General features: G+C 30.8%; 1 protein-coding gene across 4 annotated transcripts in view; it reads right to left on the bottom strand.

The window, feature by feature from the left end:
- Nucleotides 1-21,149, bottom strand: part of LOC127735185 (centlein-like) — a 75,723-nt gene extending 54,574 nt beyond the window's left edge. For 3 of the 4 annotated variants that reach the window (XM_052245296.1, XM_052245300.1, XM_052245299.1), the window contains exons 1-6: nucleotides 16,885-16,947; nucleotides 12,927-13,026; nucleotides 10,250-10,317; nucleotides 8,533-8,621; nucleotides 7,425-7,553; nucleotides 6,235-6,316 (exon numbers count right to left, since the gene is read on the bottom strand). In XM_052245296.1, the coding sequence (XP_052101256.1) occupies nucleotides 6,235-6,316; nucleotides 7,425-7,553; nucleotides 8,533-8,621; nucleotides 10,250-10,317; nucleotides 12,927-12,948 (390 nt within the window). In that variant the 5' untranslated portion in view covers nucleotides 12,949-13,026; nucleotides 16,885-16,947. Of the gene's footprint in view, nucleotides 1-6,234; nucleotides 6,317-7,424; nucleotides 7,554-8,532; nucleotides 8,622-10,249; nucleotides 10,318-12,926; nucleotides 13,027-16,884; nucleotides 16,948-21,086 lie in introns of those variants that run through there. The other variant, XM_052245298.1, reaches the window with a different exon arrangement.
- Between the last annotated feature and the right edge of the window lie 210 nt (nucleotides 21,150-21,359).

Raw genomic sequence — 21,359 nt, 5'->3', positions numbered from 1 at the left:
TTCTGAAGGTTATAAGGTCACTTGGCCTGTTGTCCTTTCTTTATGAGAAAGAAATAATGTTATTGATACAATGAAACGTAGATTTGAATACCTTGGATTAATTACCAATTTTTTTTTTTTGATTTCATGGGTGCAAGTGAACCACAAATTTAAATGTTCAACAAATTACGAATTTTTATAAGATTGTATGCAGACTTTGGCAAAACCATGAAATTAAATATCTATGAAAATGTAAGTTTTCCTTCATCCATAAAGATTAGTACCCATGAAAATAAATGAATCCATAGTTTTCATTATTAGTTAATTATATATAACATGTAAGAAATTATGATTTTTTTCACATTCTTGTATGTTTCAGGCCATTTATATCATTTAGTCTCTGCATTTTTTGATTTATTGGTTTTACACAAACAAAAATTTGGTACCATTGAATTGTAAAATATAACTTATGTACAGTTATGATTTTTAGGTTCACCTAGTTATCCCATTGATTAAATAAATTGCATATATGATAAATAGAAAATAAACTATCAGTATTAATAAAGTCATCGGAGGGATACCTACTTTTACCAGAACAAAGACCTACTCAATCAGGGTAAGATCCTCTTATATCTTATTGTATCTATGATAAGAAGTTTGATATTTAAACCAAAATCAGGCAAATTAATGAATGAATTGTGACCTACTCCCTACAGTACATCCAAAATTAACTCAAGGCCAGTTATGGTAACATAAAAATAGGTCAAACCGACCTCTTTGTCTGGATTTTGTTCTTCTCACTAGAGTGCAAGTGCCTACCAGAAAAGATTATCCTACATTTAACAGGACCTGAGATATAAACTTTGACTTTACCTCATTACCTTAAGGTTCAGAAATTTTCCTCAAGCAAGAAATTTCTTGACCTGATTTTAATATGGAATGGAGCTTCATAGGATGATTTTCTCTTATAATTGCTGAGATATGGTCGGGATGTGTACACATACATGGAAAATAAGGATATTCCAATAGTTCCACATATCTACGCCAAACTCAAATTTGAATCTTCCTTCCACTTTGTAAATGACATAACCAACAAGACTTAAAACCTGGGCTCTTGGTCATAAAACACTTTATCAGAAATTAATCACAAAATTTGTGCTTAAAACACCCAATTTAGTACTCTGATTGGTTGATTTCTGAGTCTAAGTACGATAATTGTGCTGGAAAATGTATGAAAGCCTGATTTTACTTGTCATGAGCAACAAAAACGAGAGCCATCAATGTAGAAGCAGTTCACTCATATGGACTGACACATGACTTCATCACAAAATTTTCAATGCAATTGTATTTTGTGATACATGTATTTTATTTTTCAATGCCTTTGCTGTTTCTATATTTTATGGTCTTGCTCTTATATCTATCCTTTGAAATCACTACAATTTGCTTTCATTTCAAACTTTCACAACAGGTCATGATTAAGGGACTGATGTGTTACATTGCCTAATTTATCCAGTAACATACTTGTGTTAGACAATAAACCTTTACAAACTACTACTGTATCAACTGTTATGATTCATCTATCCATTTAAAAGAAGGAACATGATGGGTGTCACCGATGGAGCAGGAACTGCTCACCCTTTGGATCACCTGATTAGCTAACTTCTTAAAAGCTTTATATTTTAGAAGCTAGAAGACCTGGATGCTTCATACTTTGTATATAGATGCCTTATGATATGAAGTTTCCGTCTGTCATATGTCCATTGTCCTTGACCTCATTTTCATGGTTCAGTGACTACTTGTAAAAAAAGTCAAAATTTTTTGTAATGTTTATTTCTTTCTTATTATGAGTAATAGGATAAGTATATTTACTATTTAGTATGTGCGTACCTTGCAAGGTCCTCATGCCCGTCAGACAATTTTCATTCGACCTCAACCTCATTTCATGGATCAGTCAACAAGGTTAAGTTTTCGTGGTCAAGTCCATATATCAGATACTATAAGCAGTAGGTCTACTATATTTAGTATATGGAATGATTGTAAGGTGTACATGTCCAACTGGTAGGTGTCATCTGACCTTGACCTCATTTTCATGGTTCAGTGGTCAAAGTTAAGTTTTTGAGTTTTGGTCTTTTTTTCTAATACTATATGCAATAGGTCAACTATATTTGGTGTATGGAAATATTTTATGATGTACATGTCAGTCTCGCAGGTTTTATTTGACCTTGACCTCATTTTCACAGTTCATTTCTCAGTGTTAAGTTATTGTGTTTTGGTCTGTTTTTCTTCAACTATAAGCAATAGATCAACTATATTTGTTGTATGGAAGGATTGTAAGGTGTATATGTCTCTCTGGCAGGTATCATCTGACCTTGACCTCATTTTCATGGTTCATTGGTCAATGTTAAGTTTTCATGGTTAAGTTTGTTTCTTAGATACTATAAGCAATAGGTCAACTATATTTAATGCATACATTGATTGTAAGGTGTACATGTCTGTCTGGCATGGTTCATCTGACCTTGACCTCATTTTCATGGTTCATTGGTCAATGTTAAGTTTTCTTGGTTAAGACTGTTTCTAATAAACTATAAGCAATAGGTCAACTATGTTTGGTTTATTGAATGATTGTAAGGTGTACATGTATTTCTCGTTTGGTTTATCTGACCTTGACCTCATTTTCTTGGATCAGGTTAAGTTTATGTGTTACTTGTAGTAAAGCATTATATTTAGGACTATCAACATAAAATCAATGGTTAGTAAAGAAGGCGAGACATTTCAGCGTGTGCACTCTTGTTTTATTTGGCCTGGTATTGATTATGAATAAGAGGAGTAAATGTCAATGATACAGCCACCCACCAAACAAATTACTTAAAAGACATCTGTCTTTAAATAGCCTTGGTATCTTTTAATTTTTTTTTTCTTTGGGCAAATGATCCAAACTTTAAAACTGCCAGTGTCTTAAGTAAAACCTATTTGTCAGCACTGATAACATTCAGAAAGATTTTAAGTCTTAGAAATGAGATTTAATGTTACAACAGCTAAGTCTCTACATATAGCCAAAAATAAGAGAAAGGTTATTAATATAAACAGATTTTATTAAATAGTTCAATGCAACATGAAAATAATTTATGGAAAAAAATACTGTGCCTCTTTTCAAATTTTTTTACTTTAACTTATAAAGAAATCATGAAACAGTCACGTTTTCTTTTGATAAAAACACAACTGAAAATGCACATTTCTATCAACTGTTAAAAAAATACATTATTCTTACTTTAACTAAACAAAATTCATTCTGAAACTGGTTTCTATAAGATGTGTGTCTATGTAAACATTGACTGACTGAAATCAATGCTTTAACAAGTTATTTAATTACTTCTTGTTTAAGTGCCTACTCAAAATTTGGTGTGTCATTAAAGGGACAAATCTATTGGTTAATTTACACTTTATTACTACTAAATTAATGAAAAGAAAAATAAAGCCTACTTTGTTGAGTTGACAAATGAGACAAATACAATTATGCAATAAAACAAACTTTATGTTTTAGACGCAAATTACATCAGAAAGTATTCATATTTTCATTTCTAATGCACTTAAAAGGTCATAAAATCACAACTTTCTGTCAACTTGAGACTCCACATTATTCGAAGATATAGAATTTCAAAATTCAATTACAGAACGCGTAATTTCAATTGTCTCAGAACAGATATAGAAACTAATAAGAACAGTAAGATATGCCTTCTCAATAATACAAAAACATGTAATATCTCAATCATTAAAACTTTGTTATGTATTTGTCGGGTATTTCTATGACACTTAATTTGTCAGCGGACGAAATACAAGCAAAACTGATTTTTTTACGACAGTCAAACTGATTAGCTGGCTAGTTAGTCAATTTGTGCTGTGGTTTAAGATTGTATCATTGAGTAGGACATAGTGTCATCCCTGATCTTACAGTTACAAACAAAATATTTCTGACAAATTAGTTTTCTGACAGTTTTAATGATTTACGCGAGCTAGATTTATTGGACTATTTCTGGATTTTATGACTTATTGCACAAGGAACGACTTCCGTGATTAATGTCCTATTAGATGTCCTTTTGTCCTTTTTGGTAGATAAAATTAATTAGCTACGTTCTTTTTTAATGCCAGTGATTTGCATAAGTTTTTTATATGTTGACAATGCCAATAGATTCTGATAGCATGTTCATGTATCTTCGAGAATCAATTTCTCTCACTAAGAAATTTGTTTACACAAAAATACATTTCCGTAAATTAGAAAAATTGTCTTTATGTTCAAAAACCAAATTAACTTAAAAGCTAAATAATAAACTTGTTACTAATACTTAATATACTATGATGGGAACAGAATTAAAAGGTTCTTAAATCAAACGTCAATACCGCCTAATACATGTAAGATAATAAATCAATTGTGCCCATAGTCAATTTGTGATTTCAGGTATACCAAAAAGTAAGAAAATTCATCAGAAGCTTTTAAAACCTTAGATATGGACACAATTACCAAATTTTTAATTTGAATTTCATAAAACCAATCAATCTTATCCAATCATATTCATGTATAAGGAACTGTTGTCAAAAGAATGCAACTAAAATTTACTTGTCCCTCATTATTTGTGGATGCAGTTGTTTGGGGTGCATACTAGTAATCATTTGCCAGGTTTGGAGTGTTTCTTTATAAGAAAATTTATCTCTTCATTTTGTCTCAATTTGCCCTTCATTTTGCCTAAATTAGGCAAAATTGTGGTTTAAAAATATATTTATGTAGTACATTAATTTTCATTGTTTATTTCAGATAAATTTCAAAGTTTTGTATTTGTTTTTTTTAAGTTTTCATACTTGTGTACATTGGTATTTATGATGCCTTCTGGAAGGATGTCTTCTTGTAGTTGTTTTGATCATTAAGTCCCATGTCAAGCAACAAACGATAGATTTGCTAGAAGACTTAACCAGTTTTATTCGCAATTTATTGATTACTCTAGAGTGAGTTCCTTTAAAGATATATGAAAGGGCTATTGATGAATACTGAATAGTTTTACTTAAGTCAAATCGAAAATGGTAAGAATACCTATTTAATTGATTGATAGATTTTTTGGTGTTTAATGACTGTTTTGTGCGTTTGGATTTTTAGTGGTGGCCAGTTTTTACAAGTGGAGGAATCTGTAGAGCTGGAGAGAAACACGACCTTTTGTCAAAAACTGGTACTGTGGATTCATTTACTTTCGTGGGTACCAGTTTTCGTGGATTGAGAAAAACTTACACTTTCGTGGATATTTTATTTCGTGGTTTTACCCAAGTCTGCATACAGGCCAATGGAAAATTTGTAATTCGTTGAACATTTAAATTTGTGGTTCACCTGTACCCACGAAATCCACGAAAATTGGTATCCAACGAAAAATAATGAATCCACAGTAATTCCTTTCAATTAAGATTGGAGTCAGATACACCTGCAAGGTGCAGGGTTACAACTCACAACCTCAGTGTTGACAGACTAGAGATACAGTAGATAAACTTCTTAGACAACTGAGGCCCAGAATACCCATTTAGACAGTATAAACATTATGATTATACAGTTACTAAACTAAAAAAAGTACTTAAAGAGTCATGCCTATGCAATAGTAATTCTGTTGTCACAGGTAAGCCATTTTAAAATTTGTTGCTTTTCAAGTGTTTTTTTTTTATTTTTTCAAGCAAAAATGTATGTAAGAAACAACTTGACAATTTACTATAGTATTCTGCTTGTATGAATTACAATTCTCTAAGTAAATGGTTCCAGTATGAAACAGTTGTTTCAAAAGTATATGTCAAAACTATACAATTTGTCATTCATTAAATAGGTCAAATTCTTTTTTAAAATATTGGAAATTCAGATTGTACTGCGATGTTTCTTATTTTTGCTGAAATGGTAATGGGACATTTTTTTGCAAAAATAAAATCTAATCAATTGCTCAATAATAAATGCCTGCAAAAATTTCTGAATTTGCAGTATTAGATTAGAAAAAAGTGAGTAATATAGAACTATTTTTAATCCATTTCAAAATGCAATTTCAAGCAAATATTTACAGAACTTATGGATATCACTACACAAAGCACTGAAAGCAGTCATAAAATTTTGTGTATAATTGTATATACATAAGTTAAGAAGAGGATGTTTATGATACAGTGCCCCTAAGCGTAGTTACTACATATAGAAAATTTACATGAAAAATATCTCTTACAAACTGATGAAAATTTGAAAGTTACCTGTAGCTCTAAATTTGCATTTTTCTCTCTCAGTCTATCAACCTCATTTTGAAACTTGTTCAAATCTTCATTAACATTTGATCTAAAATCAAAAGAAAAAAAATATGATATGATATAGTAGATTGTCAAGAATTAATTTTAAGATTAAAAAAAATCAAATTAAATAAAAACAAACAAAAAATTATTTTTTGAATTACAGGAAATCACAATTTCAAGAAATCAAGAAAAGGAAAACTTTTGGTCTCGTCAGTTCAATAACAGAAGGCATATCATGATATCACAGCAGAAAATCTATTGAAGAGTAAAAGATCTATAAAATCCTTGGGTAAATTGAAACAACTTATTGGACATTTAATAGCAATTTAATAATGTAGCAGTTTAGATAATCAGATTGATTACAATTACTCTTTGTATAATTTTATATATACTTGATATAATAAAAGAGATTCCAATTTTGACGGTTGACCTAGAGTCATTTGGGGGAAAACGCGTCATAGGACATTATGATGTAAAGATATTTGCATTGTAATAACAAAATTTTACGGGAAAAAAGCACCAATTGGGAGATCATATATTGTACTAGCAAAAATTTTTAAAAAAAGAAGATGTGGTATAATTGCCAATGAGACAACTCTCCACCAGAGACCAAATGACATAGAAGTTAACAACTATAGGTCACCTTACGGTCTTCAACAATGAGCAAAACATGTATTCATGCAGGATTTTCTCCCTGTGTCGAAGACCCATTGGTGGCCTTGGCCTGTTTTCTGCTCTTTGGTCGGGTTGTTGTCTAACTCTAGACTAACTAAGGCCATAAGTAAATAATATTTTTGCCTTTACTAACACTATCCATAAATATTTTATTGTATTTCTGTATAAAAATATCTTTTTGGCTATTATCTTCAGGATACAATTTATAAAAATTTTACAAACCCTTTTTGGTCTGACATTTGAACTATGTAATACAAAGCTTATGTTTTAAATATACTGTAAACCTACTATTCTTAGCACTCAATTCATTTACACAAATTTTGCTAAAGAAAAATACCTGAATATAAATCGTCATGAAAATTTAATCTTATATGAGTATATCAACAAAGTAAGATAGCAGATATAATTTTGAAATCTTCAGAACAACATTTCTTATTAATCAACTTTAAAACAAGATAAAATGTACATGTTTAACATACCTGATAGCTAGTTCTGCAACCTCTCTAGACTTCTGTGTAAGAGCATGTTGCAGCTCTTCAATTCGCTCATCCTTGATTTGAAGAACTTCCAAAACTTTTCTGTCCTTAATTTCACTCTTTTCTTTCTCTCTGAAAAAAATTGCAACATCCATGAACATGGATCGTCAAAATACAGGCAATATGCACATGGTGAATTATTTTAAAGACGAAATGACTGAAATATTTAGCTTGCTGTAATTTTTGGAATTAGTTAAAGTTGCAATGCACTATGAAACTGATGTCAAGGGCAAATGAAACCTTTTTGTACATGTAACGAATGTACATGCAACATATTTTCAATCCATATAGGATCACTGACCTATTAAAAAATCAAACAACACCTCTCAGACAGTCAAGCCCCTGTTTGAAGGTAATATAATAAAATGAAAATGAGCTTGTATTTTGATATTATGTTCTATGTTGTACTGTTATACCACTGTCCCACATTAGGGGGAGGGTTGGTGCAAGCAAACATCTTTAATCCCGCCACATTGTGTATGTGCCTGTCCGAAAGTCAGGAGCCATTAGGGACGACATCAAAAGATCAATGTAGGATAAAAAACTTAAATCAAATAGTTTGGGGGTGGGGAGGTTAACATTGCTGCAAGTTTTGTTTATCCAAAATCGATTTTACATATATCCATATTGGTCAATCAATTTTCTCAAATTAAGTTAAGAGGGGGGTGGGGGGGGACAGCGAAAAAACTATGTGAATTAAGTTTTTTATCCTACATTGAACTTTTGATGTCGTCCCTTAATTTAGTAGTTGTCATTTGTTGCTGTATATCATATTTTTTTTCTTCGTTTAATTTATGTACATAAATCAGGCTGTTAGTTTTGAAGTTTGAATTATTTTACATTTGTCCTTTCAGGGCCTTTTATAGCTTACTCTGCGGAATGGGTTTTGCTCATTGTTGAAGGTTGTACGGTGACCTATAGTTGTTAACTTCTACATCATTTAGTCTCTGGTGGAGAGTTGTCTAATGGAATCAGAGATATACCATAATACAAGCAATTATTGTGCTTTTATGATTGCTATTAACACACGACAATGATGACAACTACTTACCTCTGAAGGACTAAACTGATGGCCTGTGTAATGTCTGGATTAGCAACTTGTAACTTCTTCCATAATGACCAAACAAAATCTTTATCAGCCTACAAATAGTTTATGGACAATTACCAGCATGAACACAAAACAAATTTTTTTTAGCTTTTTGTTTTGATTGCTTAATTGATGCATATTTATCATACATACTTTTTATACATTTTCATGCCTTTTTATTTTTTTATTTTCACAATGATGTCCAAATTATACCAAGAAAAAATAAAGATAGAGAAAAGTTATATGTTTGATGCTTAGTTCATTACCTAAACTTCAAGAAATAAGCATCACAAAAGGAAACAAAATTTTGGTTTCAAACTTGAGGGCAAACAAAAAAGTGTCATGTTTCTGGGTAGGCTCTTTTAAAACATGTATATCTTCTTAAAAGTTCCATTCATGCAGCTCTAATTTAATAAACAGTTTGGGTCAAAGTCTCAAATGGCTGAGTTGCAAAATTTGTGACTTATCCACGCAGAATGTTTACAATGTAGTTGCAATTACATGAAGGTTATTAATTTTACTAGAAAATAAGTAAGTTCCTAAGTGCGGAAAATGTAAAAAAATTCTTCAAACAATTCCATATTAACAAGTGCACAACTTCAACATATGTTCAATCTTCCTGTGAAGTTTCAGGAATCTAGGTTGAAAACTGCAGCAGGAGTTGATTACACAAATTATGTACCAAACTTTCCCTGCCCACGTGCCCGACACCCCCATACTATTAGCTGATTATGGATTTCATCCTACCCGACCAAAAATGAGCATCATGATTTTTATCATTTTTTATGTTTATTTACAGACATAAGCAAATCTGATATGGCTTTTCAGAAACTGACAGAATTTTGGTCATCGCAGACAGAAAAATTAAGGCAGGTGATAGAGGTTGAAAGACATTTACTTCTGGAGGTAGTATTTACATGGCTTTATGTAGAAAGGACATGGCCAAAAACTCATATTTGTGTTCACTTCCTCTTTGCTGCAGTATGGAAAAGTTGTTTAAAATAAGGAATGCATACAATGATGGAAATATTGTAGCATGTTGCTTAAAACTTTCAAACTTTTTGTTTTATTGAAAATCCATATTAGGCCCTGGTCTGCTCCCTGCATACATTCTACCATCAAGTCATATGCTTCTGGATCAACTCAGTATTTGATAACTGAATTAAGACTTAGGAATTAATCAAAAAGTATAAGACATGAAACAAGAGTCAGAATGACCTAATTCTGATTATAAGATGTAACACTCCCCTAGATGCAACCGACCACCATGACATTAGATTAAAGGTAAACTTATCATCTAAAAACTTAGCTTGAGTTCTAAATCGGTTTAAAGTCAACTTGGATATCTAACTTATTCAAACTTAACTTGGATGTTAAACTTATTCAGAGTTAACTTGGATGTTTAACATATATACTCAAAGTTAACTTGGATGTTTAACATATATACTCTAAGTTAACTTGGATGTTAAACTTATTCAAAGTTAACTTGAATATATATAAAACTAAAAAATAGAAAACAGTGAAATATGCTCAAATCTGCACACCAAATAACATGGTTTTATGTCAAACAGTTACTGAAAAATTAATGTGAATGTGCATGTGGACATGAATCTCATAGCACTTGAACCCCCCCCCCCCCCCCCCCCCACCCACTCTTTATGATTATAGAAATTTGCATTACCTGGCATTGTTTTAAATCATCTGTCAAAGCTCTTATTTCTGCCTTCAGACTACCTACATCATCTATACCTAGAATTTAAAAAAACATACCAATAAAACTAAATACTAAAAGTGCATTTCAGTCAAATTCTGAATTATAGCACTATTAATAAAACATGGTAATATTTCAAAATCAAAGGAGCTCATCTTTATGTGACATGGCTTTAATACAGTAATCTAAATGGTAGATGTTTAATTCGTCAACATAATGTAGTGCCAAATAAACTGTTAACACAGAGATATGTCTCGCCTTTTTGTAATTTTGATAATGCAAATGTTGAAATTAAAATAGCAATACTTTAACATGTAATATATGCAAATATTCAAGGTCAATGAACCATGACTGAAGGTACAGGGCTAAACAATCTCCATGGAAATGAGATGTGCCAATGCTAATACAACTGCAAACCAAATACCATTGACTTTTCATAAGTCGTTCCTTTTAAACAAACCTAAACACAAACATTAACTTGTAAACTATGTAAAAGTTTCAAAGTCAATGAACCATAATTAGGGGGTGGGGTTATATAATCTCCATGGAAATGAAACTTGCAAATGCCAATACATTTGCATACCAAATATCATTGACTTAACATTAGTGGTTCATCTTAAACTGACCTAATCACAAACTAATACATGTAAACTAAGCAAAAGTTTCAAAGTCAATAGACCATGACTGAGGGGTAAGGACCAAATATTCTCCATGGAAATGAGATGTGCTAATGCTTATACAACTGCATACCAATTATCATTGACCTACCACTAACGGTTCCCCTTAAACTGACCTAATCACAAACTAATACATGAAAACAAAGCAAAAGTTTCAAAGTCAATAGACCATGAATGAGGGGGCGAGGCCAAATAATCTCCATGGAAATGAGATATGCCAATGCTTATACAACTGCATACCAAATATCATTGACCTACCACTACTGGTTCCCCATAAACTGACCTAATCACAAACTAATACATGTAAACTAAGCAAAGTTTCAAAGTCATAGACCTTGACTAAGGGGGCGGGGCCAAATAATCTCCATGGTAATGAGATGTGCCAATGCTAATACAACTGCATACCAAATATCATTGACCTACCACTAGTGGTTCACCATGAACTAGACCTAATCACAAACTAATACATTGTTGACGCCGCCGCCGCCAACGGAAACAGCATACCTTTGTCTCGCTTTTTGACACCGTCAAGGCGAGATAAAAATTGATGGAAGTGTATATATAAGAGTTGAACTATGGTGTCCTTCATTAGTAAAGTATCCTAAATTGCTCAAGACACAACCACTTGTTGTTTGACAATTTCGACAAATTATCTTTTTCAGTGGAATAAGTTACACTACTTGTATTGATAATTAAATGTTATCTAAAAGTTTATAGTTAGTTGAAACTTTAGTATTGTTGTGTTGTGTCAAACAGTCAAGATTTTGTTCAATTTTTTTAAACAACTTTTAGTTTCATTTTGAAGTTTTATAATTCATAATTAGGAAAAGTTCAGAAAAAATTACAAAGTTTTATTAACATAAACAGTTCAAACATTGAATCTACAGAAATTCATGACTCAAACTTTTTTTCTATTTTGATGCAATTCAAAAACAAATATGATGTTAAAGCAAACTTGTACTAAATTCATTTCAGACAGTCCAGACCTTGTTCTGAAAAATATAATAATATATTTTTCAGTAACAAGGTCTTTTCTGAAAAATTATACCAGCATTTTTTTAAATTATTACAAGAATACTTCAAACGCCTTCCTGTACAATCATATTTTTTTTTTTGAATGATATATAATTTTATTTGAAATTTACATTTGTTAGAGATACACAAAGTACCGGTACATTATCCAGGCCTTGTTAACGTTAGTAAATAGCATTTCAGTGATAAGGTTAGTACTTGTTAGTACACAATATACAGAATTTCAAGATAGAGAATGAAAAATGGTATCAACAAAACATTTCCTCCAAAGATATTTACATCTCCCTTTAAAATAGATATTATGAGAAGGCAATAGGATTTCAAAATGGGACAGAATGCTTGATTTAGATAACAAGTCAATACAAGGAAAAGAGAACAAATGTTGTACTTCATCTTTAACTATATCCAAGATAATAAATTGAAAATGTTAAGATGGAAATTTCTACATTACATTTTACCAACCAAACAATCATTTTCTCTTGGAAAATAACAAAAGCTCCTTTATGTAATATATGTAATGTCATTGAAGATAATGAACATTACTTTTTGGCATGCAAATATCTGATATCATTTTGGGATCAAATAAAACTAATACTAGATAAACTTAAAATAGGACGCCGACATCATATAATATCACTTGCATCACTTTTGTATGGAAACAAGATAAACGATACAAATTATTACAGTATTAACGATTTTCAAAAAATTATATTTTTTACTATATATAAAGTTTATTATATATCTGAGCAGAAAACAAAACAAATTAATATGTTTGAAATTTTTAAAAATGAACTTCTCCAACATTACAAATTTTTGACAATCATATTTTAATGTTTGTAAAAACATAGATTTTGAAAGTGTTCACTTTTTATAATTCGAAAGTATTTATTATATAAAATATTTCAGTGCAACATTTAAACTACTAAAAAAAACCATACCATAATCATACATTCCAGCCATTTCTTTGGCCTTTTTCAGCCCATCTGTTCTTCAGTGAAAGATTACTTTTTCTGGAAGTTCTTCATAGTAAGATTTGGACTGAAAAATAAAATAAAGTTTTAAAACATGATATTATAATTACAAAATATCTTATCTCTACAATTTTCTTTTATATTCGTCAAAAATATTGTATTTATCACATAGGAATGCAAAGGTTTCCAGAATATGATGTTTCAGTTGATAGTTCTATCAAGAACCTTTGCTTTCAGTTATGATTAACTTTGGTATTTATGGATATAAAATCTAGGAAAGCATGTCACAAAGTTTGATAAATTCTGTTGTACATGTATCTATTGATGGTGTTAATACTGATTAAAATTGAAGCGCAGATAATTTCTGAGCAGAATCTGTTATAAGTCTACTATCATATTAAAGTTGTCATGTCACTGTAGTCAGATTTTTTAGTTTTATTAATTATTCAATGTGGGTCTCACTAATTAGCGACAAGAAGCGTCAAAAAGAGAAGAATAACGTATCGACAAGAATAATAATTTAGTGACAAGACTAATTTAACAACAAGAAAATAAATTTAGCATCAAGAAATCTAGATATTAATGTATTCAAATAAATAAATATAGAAACATGCATAAAAGTGTGTTTTTTTATATGCATGTATTTTAAGTATTTTATTATACTGATAGAAGAAAATGAACATTTCTTCAGGAAAAGAGTTTTTTTTTTATTATCAAGGAAATGTTTCAGATAATATATTTACAGTTTACAGCATATATATATATATATATATACATACATTGTATATAAGTGAATGAATGGATGAAAAGGGGTGAGTTAATTTCTTTGTTCTTTAATTTTTAAGCCATTCTTTATGGACACTTAAGATAATCGAATGATGAAAGCATTAGCTCATCCTGAATGCTCTTAAATTTAGAGTAATTGCCATGTGCTTTTATTTACATAATCTATTTATTAAGATTACTTCACTGTTGTGACACCATTGATTATGATTCTGGGATTGTAACCAAATGTTCAGATTTATAAATACTTTAAAATATATTTTTTTAACTAAAAATTCACAAGACAGCATATATAGCTATTAAATGCAACAAAATTTTGAAGTTTATAAAATAATAATAATAACCTGTAATTAAATGACTTTTTTCATAAATTGTTTTGATAGTATATAAACTTTCTTGTCCCTAAAATTCTTCTTTTCGCTGATTAGTGAGACCATTCAATGTTCTTCAACTGCATACCAAATATCATTGACATACTATTAGTGGATCCCTTTAAAATGACCTACATAGATATAAGAAGATGTGGTATGAGTGCCAATGAGACAACTCTCCATCCAAGTCACAATTTGTAAAAGTAAACCATTATACTGGTCAAAGTACGGCCTTCAACACGGAGCCTTGGCTCACACCGTACAGCAGACTATAAAGGGCCCCAAAAATTACTAGTGTAAAACCATTCAAACAGGAAAACCAACGGTCTAATATATATAAAAAATTCGTAAGAGTTCCGCGGAACCCAGTGTCTCGCCTACTTTTTCTGTTAATCGCAGGCTCAACAAAAATGAGGAAGTAAATCAATAAAAATATTCCTCTTGATACTATCTTTTGATTGTAAGAAGCTTCTGTCCAAGTTTGGTAAAAATCCAGGATAGTTTATGAATCTAATAAATGTTTAAAATCTTTAACTGCAGACTGAATGTAATGTTAACTGGAAGAAAACAAAATTTCCTTCTAGACACTAGCATTTGATTATAAACAAGCTTCTGTCCAAGTTTGGTACAAATCCAAAATAGTATAAGAAAGTTATTAAAATTTTAAAAACTTTAACCACAGAGTGAATGTGTTGTTTCCTGGCAGAAAATCTAAGTCCATTTAAAAGTAAAATACGGAAAAAATGGATTTATTTTTTTACAAAATTTCCTTCTAGATACTAGCTTTTGATCATAAACAAGCTTCTGTCCAAGATTGGTACAAATCCAAAATAGTATAAGAAAGTTATTAAAATTTTAAAAACTTTAACCACAGAGTGAATGTGTTGTTTCCTGACAGAAAATCTAAGTCCATTTAAAAGTAAAATAAGGAAAAAATGGATTTTCTTTTTACAAAGTTTACTTCTGGATACTATCTTATGATCATAAACAAGCTTCTGTCCAAGTTTGGTAGAAACCCAGGATAGTTTAAGAAAGTTATTAAAATTTTAAAAACTTTAACCACAGAGTGAATGTAATATTTCCAAGCAGAAAAACTAAGTCCATTTATAAGTAAAATACGGAAAAAATGGAATTTTATTTTTACAAAATTTACTTCTGGATACTATCTTATGATCATAAACAAGCTTCTGTCCAAGTTTGGTAGAAATTCAGGATAGTTTAAGAAAGTTATTAAAATTTCAAAAACTTTAACCACAGAGTGAATATTTGTGGACGCCGCCGACGACAACGACGCCGACGGAATGTAGGATCGCTATGTCTCACTTTTTCGACTAAAGTCGAAGGCTCGACAAAAATGAGAAACACTTATGAACCACATCAACAAACGACAACCACTGAACATCATGTTCCTGACTAAGGACAGGTGCAAACAATTGCAGCAGGTTTAAACATTTTAATAGGCGCCAACCTTCACTATGTGCATATGTAATTGACAAAATGCAACTTTTAAAAATTGTTGACACTAGCCAGAAACAATACCCATTAGTCTTGCTTTTACAACATCTTCGAGACAACACATAAATCATATTTATCTGCAAATTTGTATTTCCGGTGCATATGTTTACCTGCAAATTTGTAAATCTGATAACCAAAAAAATGTATGATTATACGTAACAAAAACATGTACCAATAACTTTTGTGAGCTGAACATGTATCATTGTTTTAGAGCAACCAAATCAGAAAACACCCAAGACTCAGAATACACTTTATTGCTTTTTTTTAATTACTCCACAGACATCACATGAGAAAATGTCTGACGCCAGTGACGTCAAAAAAGAAAAGTGATTTACGTTTTATGGCAATAGTTAAAGTGTTGCAAATTCTCGGATCAAGTGTTCCATATTCAAAAAAAGCAATAAGGCAACTTTAATAAGGGGACGAAGTCCCCTATTACGGTAGAAAAATCAATAAAAAAAAAATATTAAAAAAAGTCGGGAAAATTTCCCGAATTTTTCATTGTACTAATGAACTCAAAATCGTTAACTTTTTTATTTTCCCCGCATTTGCGCAGAAATCTACTTCCTTTTTCCGGTCTCGTTTGCATGAGTCTTTGAGTAAAATTTATATAAATATCAGTCTAGTAAAATATAGGAAGGAACGCAATACCAATTCCATTTTTAATAATTCCTTGAATGGCTTGATATGAAAAAACGTTACCTGATAGCGTTTCTTTGTTTACATTGAATATGACGTCATAACATAAATAACGTCACAACTAAAATTCCGAACAGAACCGAAATCGGAAACGTAAGGGTATTTCCGTTTCTTTTTTGAACAGATTTTGAAGTAAAAATATGTTTGAATTAAAAAAAAAATAATTCATACAGACTTCGTCCCCTTTCACAGGTAACGCCTGCCTCATATTAAGGGAACAACCAAAAAGGGATCTGTGCACAAGTCAACATAGTCATAGATATAAAATGTTCTGGACAGACATTAAGGTACAAAGACTTGCAATTGGTATTTTTTTCCTTTAATTATGAAGTAAGCAAATGTTTGTGCATTCAGTAATTTGAAAATAGCGTCAAATAAAATTTTTCAAATCAAGATCGGACATGATTTTGAAGAAAGTTTATAAAATGAATATCCCTGGTTTGTCCATGATTTCTGCCAAATTACTGAAATTGACTATTGCATATGGATTTAGTTTAACAATTTTTCCTTCAATGATAGAAAATACCAACTAGAATGCATGAAATGTTGTTGTTTACCTTTAAAAAAAATCAAATATCAAACCGGAAGTTTGGAAACCCGCTGCCAAACAACTGCCGTAATACTAATTATTGTCGTAATTTCAAGGTATTTAAAATCGTTTGCTTTTAACAGTCAATATGAGCTTTTTAAGATTATATGATTAAATTGAACACTTTCGTTTATAATTTTTTAAAAGTATATCCACTATTTACAATTTCATATGTTACGACAACTCTCCACAATGATTTCCCGCCAAAATGTCAAAAATAACTATGAAATAAATGATATAGATTTAAATAGAAGCAGTAGATAGAAGTTGTAAATGATCTTGAAGAAATACCATGCGAAAATTTTTAGCGCCAGTAAGGTACCCTTCTTAGGAAGCAAGGTCGGTTGAAAAAAAATGCCCTTAAGGCCTAGGCAGGAACATATGATATAATCAGAGACATATATACACATGTGTATATATGTCTCTGGATATACTGTTCCTGAGTGTTCCCAGGCCTAGGTCACCAATAAATCTTTTAACTTATTTAGGTCAAGAAAAATAACCGCAAGAAATATAGAAACTGGAGATTATTTATATGTTTGTGCAATTATCAGTCAGAGCTCAGACATAAATAAGTATAACAGGTTGGGCTCAAGTCAGGAAAAGTGGGGTATTCCCTGTTTTCAGGGATCACCCCAGTTTTCTGGTGTTAAAAAACCCCAGTTTACAGGGACTTCCTTTTTCTATTTTAATTTATGGCATGAAATTTACAAAAACGCATGTTTTAACTGTATCAGTAGTATTTGTAAATACTGTCAGTATTTCAGGAACAACAAAACATGAATAAGTGAAGCCTTGTTTTATCTAGAACTCAAAAACATACAAATCTTTTGTTTAGGAATCAGTTGATCAAGCTGCTTCTTCTTCTTCTTCTTAGTATCAGCCTCCTTTAATTAGGAGCACCTCCAAATATATATGGAGTTTTACCTTAACTTTAAAATTTAAAAGGATAAAACAAAAATGTTCTTTTTCCAACATATGTACAGCACATATAAATAAACAATAAAAGTGTCATGCAAGGCATATTTACATGGACCTTTTTGTTATAAAATAATCTACCATACAAGTAGATTCACTTACATGTATGTATGTATCTCAGTTTTATTTATAATTAAAAATATGTTTCATTTGAATTTGCTTTTTAATATGCATAAAAGATACATTAAAAGGAGGTTTTATTTAATAAGATCTATGTATTAAAATAATAAGTTAAGATGTAAGAATTTAGTAAAATCTAAAAAGGCAGGTTTTCTCAGTGGAATGTTATATGTACTTCATGATCAATGTATATAAAAATCATAATAAAGTAATAGAAGCTTGTTTTGTCACCATCAGTAAATTTAAAAGGATATATACATGATATGGACCCTATCATAAATGTATTAGTGAGTTAAAAGACAGGAATGCTTATTAATTATTTAAATTTCTTACAATTATTAAATGACAGACTCTGTGTTGGTATATATATGTCACTTATGATAATCATTATTCTCATTTGATTGTCATTTCCTCCACTTAAAGATATATGTATATTTATATACGTATATATATATATATGCAATATGTGTCTTGCTATTTGTTGTCCATAATTTTCAATCTTTCTATATGCATTTGAAATAACATATTTCTGGTTTTGCTTTCAATATTTTCCATGAATTTTTCACAGTTATCAAATAGCTCCTTATATTTTGAACAGTCAATTAGCAGTTGTACTATCGCAGTTTTGTTCATGAAGGTGCAGTTCCATTTTGCTGGTGTGATTTTATCAGTGATCTCTTTTCTTATATCAAGGAAATATTTTTCTCTCGTAGTACTAAGTATGGGACAGGTTGTCAGGAAATGAGTTATGTCTTCATTGTCAGTTTTACATAATTGGCATAGTGGTTCTACTGTATAGGGAGTGAATTTATGTTTGTCTGCCTGAAGTATGTATGTTCCAGTTATCATTCTAGTCTTGATTATTGCTTTTCTAAGTTCAAAACGAGGCAAATGCTTTACTTTCCAGACTTTATGATGTTTATTGATCTCGAGGTTTTCCGTATTCATAAACTTTAAGCTAGATTTTCTTTCAGATTCTGTTAAGGTCTTGTCCTTCCAAAATTTGTCTGTTTTCAGCTTGATGGTTCTTTTCCAATGTTCTTTCTTTGGAACATTGCCTTGATGTTGTATAATGGTTGGAAGTTCATACATATCTAATATATCCATAACTCTTGAAAAGAAGCTACTTTTGTTATCAAAATTTGTTGTTATTTGTCTTTCCAGAAGCTGATGTATTTTTTCATTTTCGCATGTTAGTAGAGCATGTAGGAGAGACAAAGCTCTTTTATGAATTTCTGCTTCTATTGGTAGAGCTCCTAACAGTAGTAACACTGCCGAATTAGCGGTTCTTTCTGGAAGAGATTGTAACTGGCGAAGATTTTTTCTATGAAATTTTTCCAACTGTTCAATATCAGATCTTGTTAGAGGTAGCACTTCTAGTCCATAAATTAACCTTGGAATGACATAGGTTTTGTAAATTTGATATGAGGTTGGTGGGTCTAGACCGTTTGTACCATGACAGCCTGATCCCATGAGGGCGTATTTAGTTCTTCTTGCTAATTTTATTCTCTCTTGTACATTTATGTGACTTTCGTTGCTTTCAGCTCTCGTTAGTCCTAGGTGTACACCTGATTTAGCTATTGTTTCATCATTTCCATCTAGTTTCCAGTTGTAATCACTTTTTGTTTTGGAACAATCTATGATTTGGGTTTTTGTTGGATGTATACTGTAGTGGTGTTCGTTTGCATATCTACCGAGCACATTTAGCATTAGTTGTACTTCATGCTTGTCATTCGACAGCAGGTTTAAACATTTTAATAGGCGCCAACCTTCACTATGTGCATATGTAATTGACAAAATGCAACTTTTAAAAATTGTTGACACTAGCCAGAAACAATACCCATTAGTCTTGCTTTTACAACATCTTCGAGACAACACATAAATCATATTTATCTGCAAATTTGTATTTCCGGTGCATATGTTTACCTGCAAATTTGTAAATCTGATAACCAAAAAAATGTATGATTATACGTAACAAAAACATGTACCAATAACTTTTGTGAGCTGAACATGTATCATTGTTTTAGAGCAACCAAATCAGAAAACACCCAAGACTCAGAATACACTTTATTGCTTTTTTTTAATTACTCCACAGACATCACATGAGAAAATGTCTGACGCCAGTGACGTCAAAAAAGAAAAGTGATTTACGTTTTATGGCAATAGTTAAAGTGTTGCAAATTCTCGGATCAAGTGTTCCATATTCAAAAAAAGCAATAAGGCAACTTTAATAAGGGGACGAAGTCCCCTATTACGGTAGAAAAATCAATAAAAAAAAAATATTAAAAAAAGTCGGGAAAATTTCCCGAATTTTTCATTGTACTAATGAACTCAAAATCGTTAACTTTTTTATTTTCCCCGCATTTGCGCAGAAATCTACTTCCTTTTTCCGGTCTCGTTTGCATGAGTCTTTGAGTAAAATTTATATAAATATCAGTCTAGTAAAATATAGGAAGGAACGCAATACCAATTCCATTTTTAATAATTCCTTGAATGGCTTGATATGAAAAAACGTTACCTGATAGCGTTTCTTTGTTTACATTGAATATGACGTCATAACATAAATAACGTCACAACTAAAATTCCGAACAGAACCGAAATCGGAAACGTAAGGGTATTTCCGTTTCTTTTTTGAACAGATTTTGAAGTAAAAATATGTTTGAATTAAAAAAAAAATAATTCATACAGACTTCGTCCCCTTTCACAGGTAACGCCTGCCTCATATTAAGGGAACAACCAAAAAGGGATCTGTGCACAAGTCAACATAGTCATAGATATAAAATGTTCTGGACAGACATTAAGGTACAAAGACTTGCAATTGGTATTTTTTTCCTTTAATTATGAAGTAAGCAAATGTTTGTGCATTCAGTAATTTGAAAATAGCGTCAAATAAAATTTTTCAAATCAAGATCGGACATGATTTTGAAGAAAGTTTATAAAATGAATATCCCTGGTTTGTCCATGATTTCTGCCAAATTACTGAAATTGACTATTGCATATGGATTTAGTTTAACAATTTTTCCTTCAATGATAGAAAATACCAACTAGAATGCATGAAATGTTGTTGTTTACCTTTAAAAAAAATCAAATATCAAACCGGAAGTTTGGAAACCCGCTGCCAAACAACTGCCGTAATACTAATTATTGTCGTAATTTCAAGGTATTTAAAATCGTTTGCTTTTAACAGTCAATATGAGCTTTTTAAGATTATATGATTAAATTGAACACTTTCGTTTATAATTTTTTAAAAGTATATCCACTATTTACAATTTCATATGTTACGACAACTCTCCACAATGATTTCCCGCCAAAATGTCAAAAATAACTATGAAATAAATGATATAG

Source organism: Mytilus californianus, unplaced genomic scaffold (genome assembly GCF_021869535.1).
Source record: "Mytilus californianus isolate M0D057914Y unplaced genomic scaffold, xbMytCali1.0.p SCAF_3, whole genome shotgun sequence".
NCBI lineage: Eukaryota > Metazoa > Mollusca > Bivalvia > Mytilida > Mytilidae > Mytilus > Mytilus californianus.
This window is presented reverse-complemented; position numbering and strand designations above follow the sequence as displayed.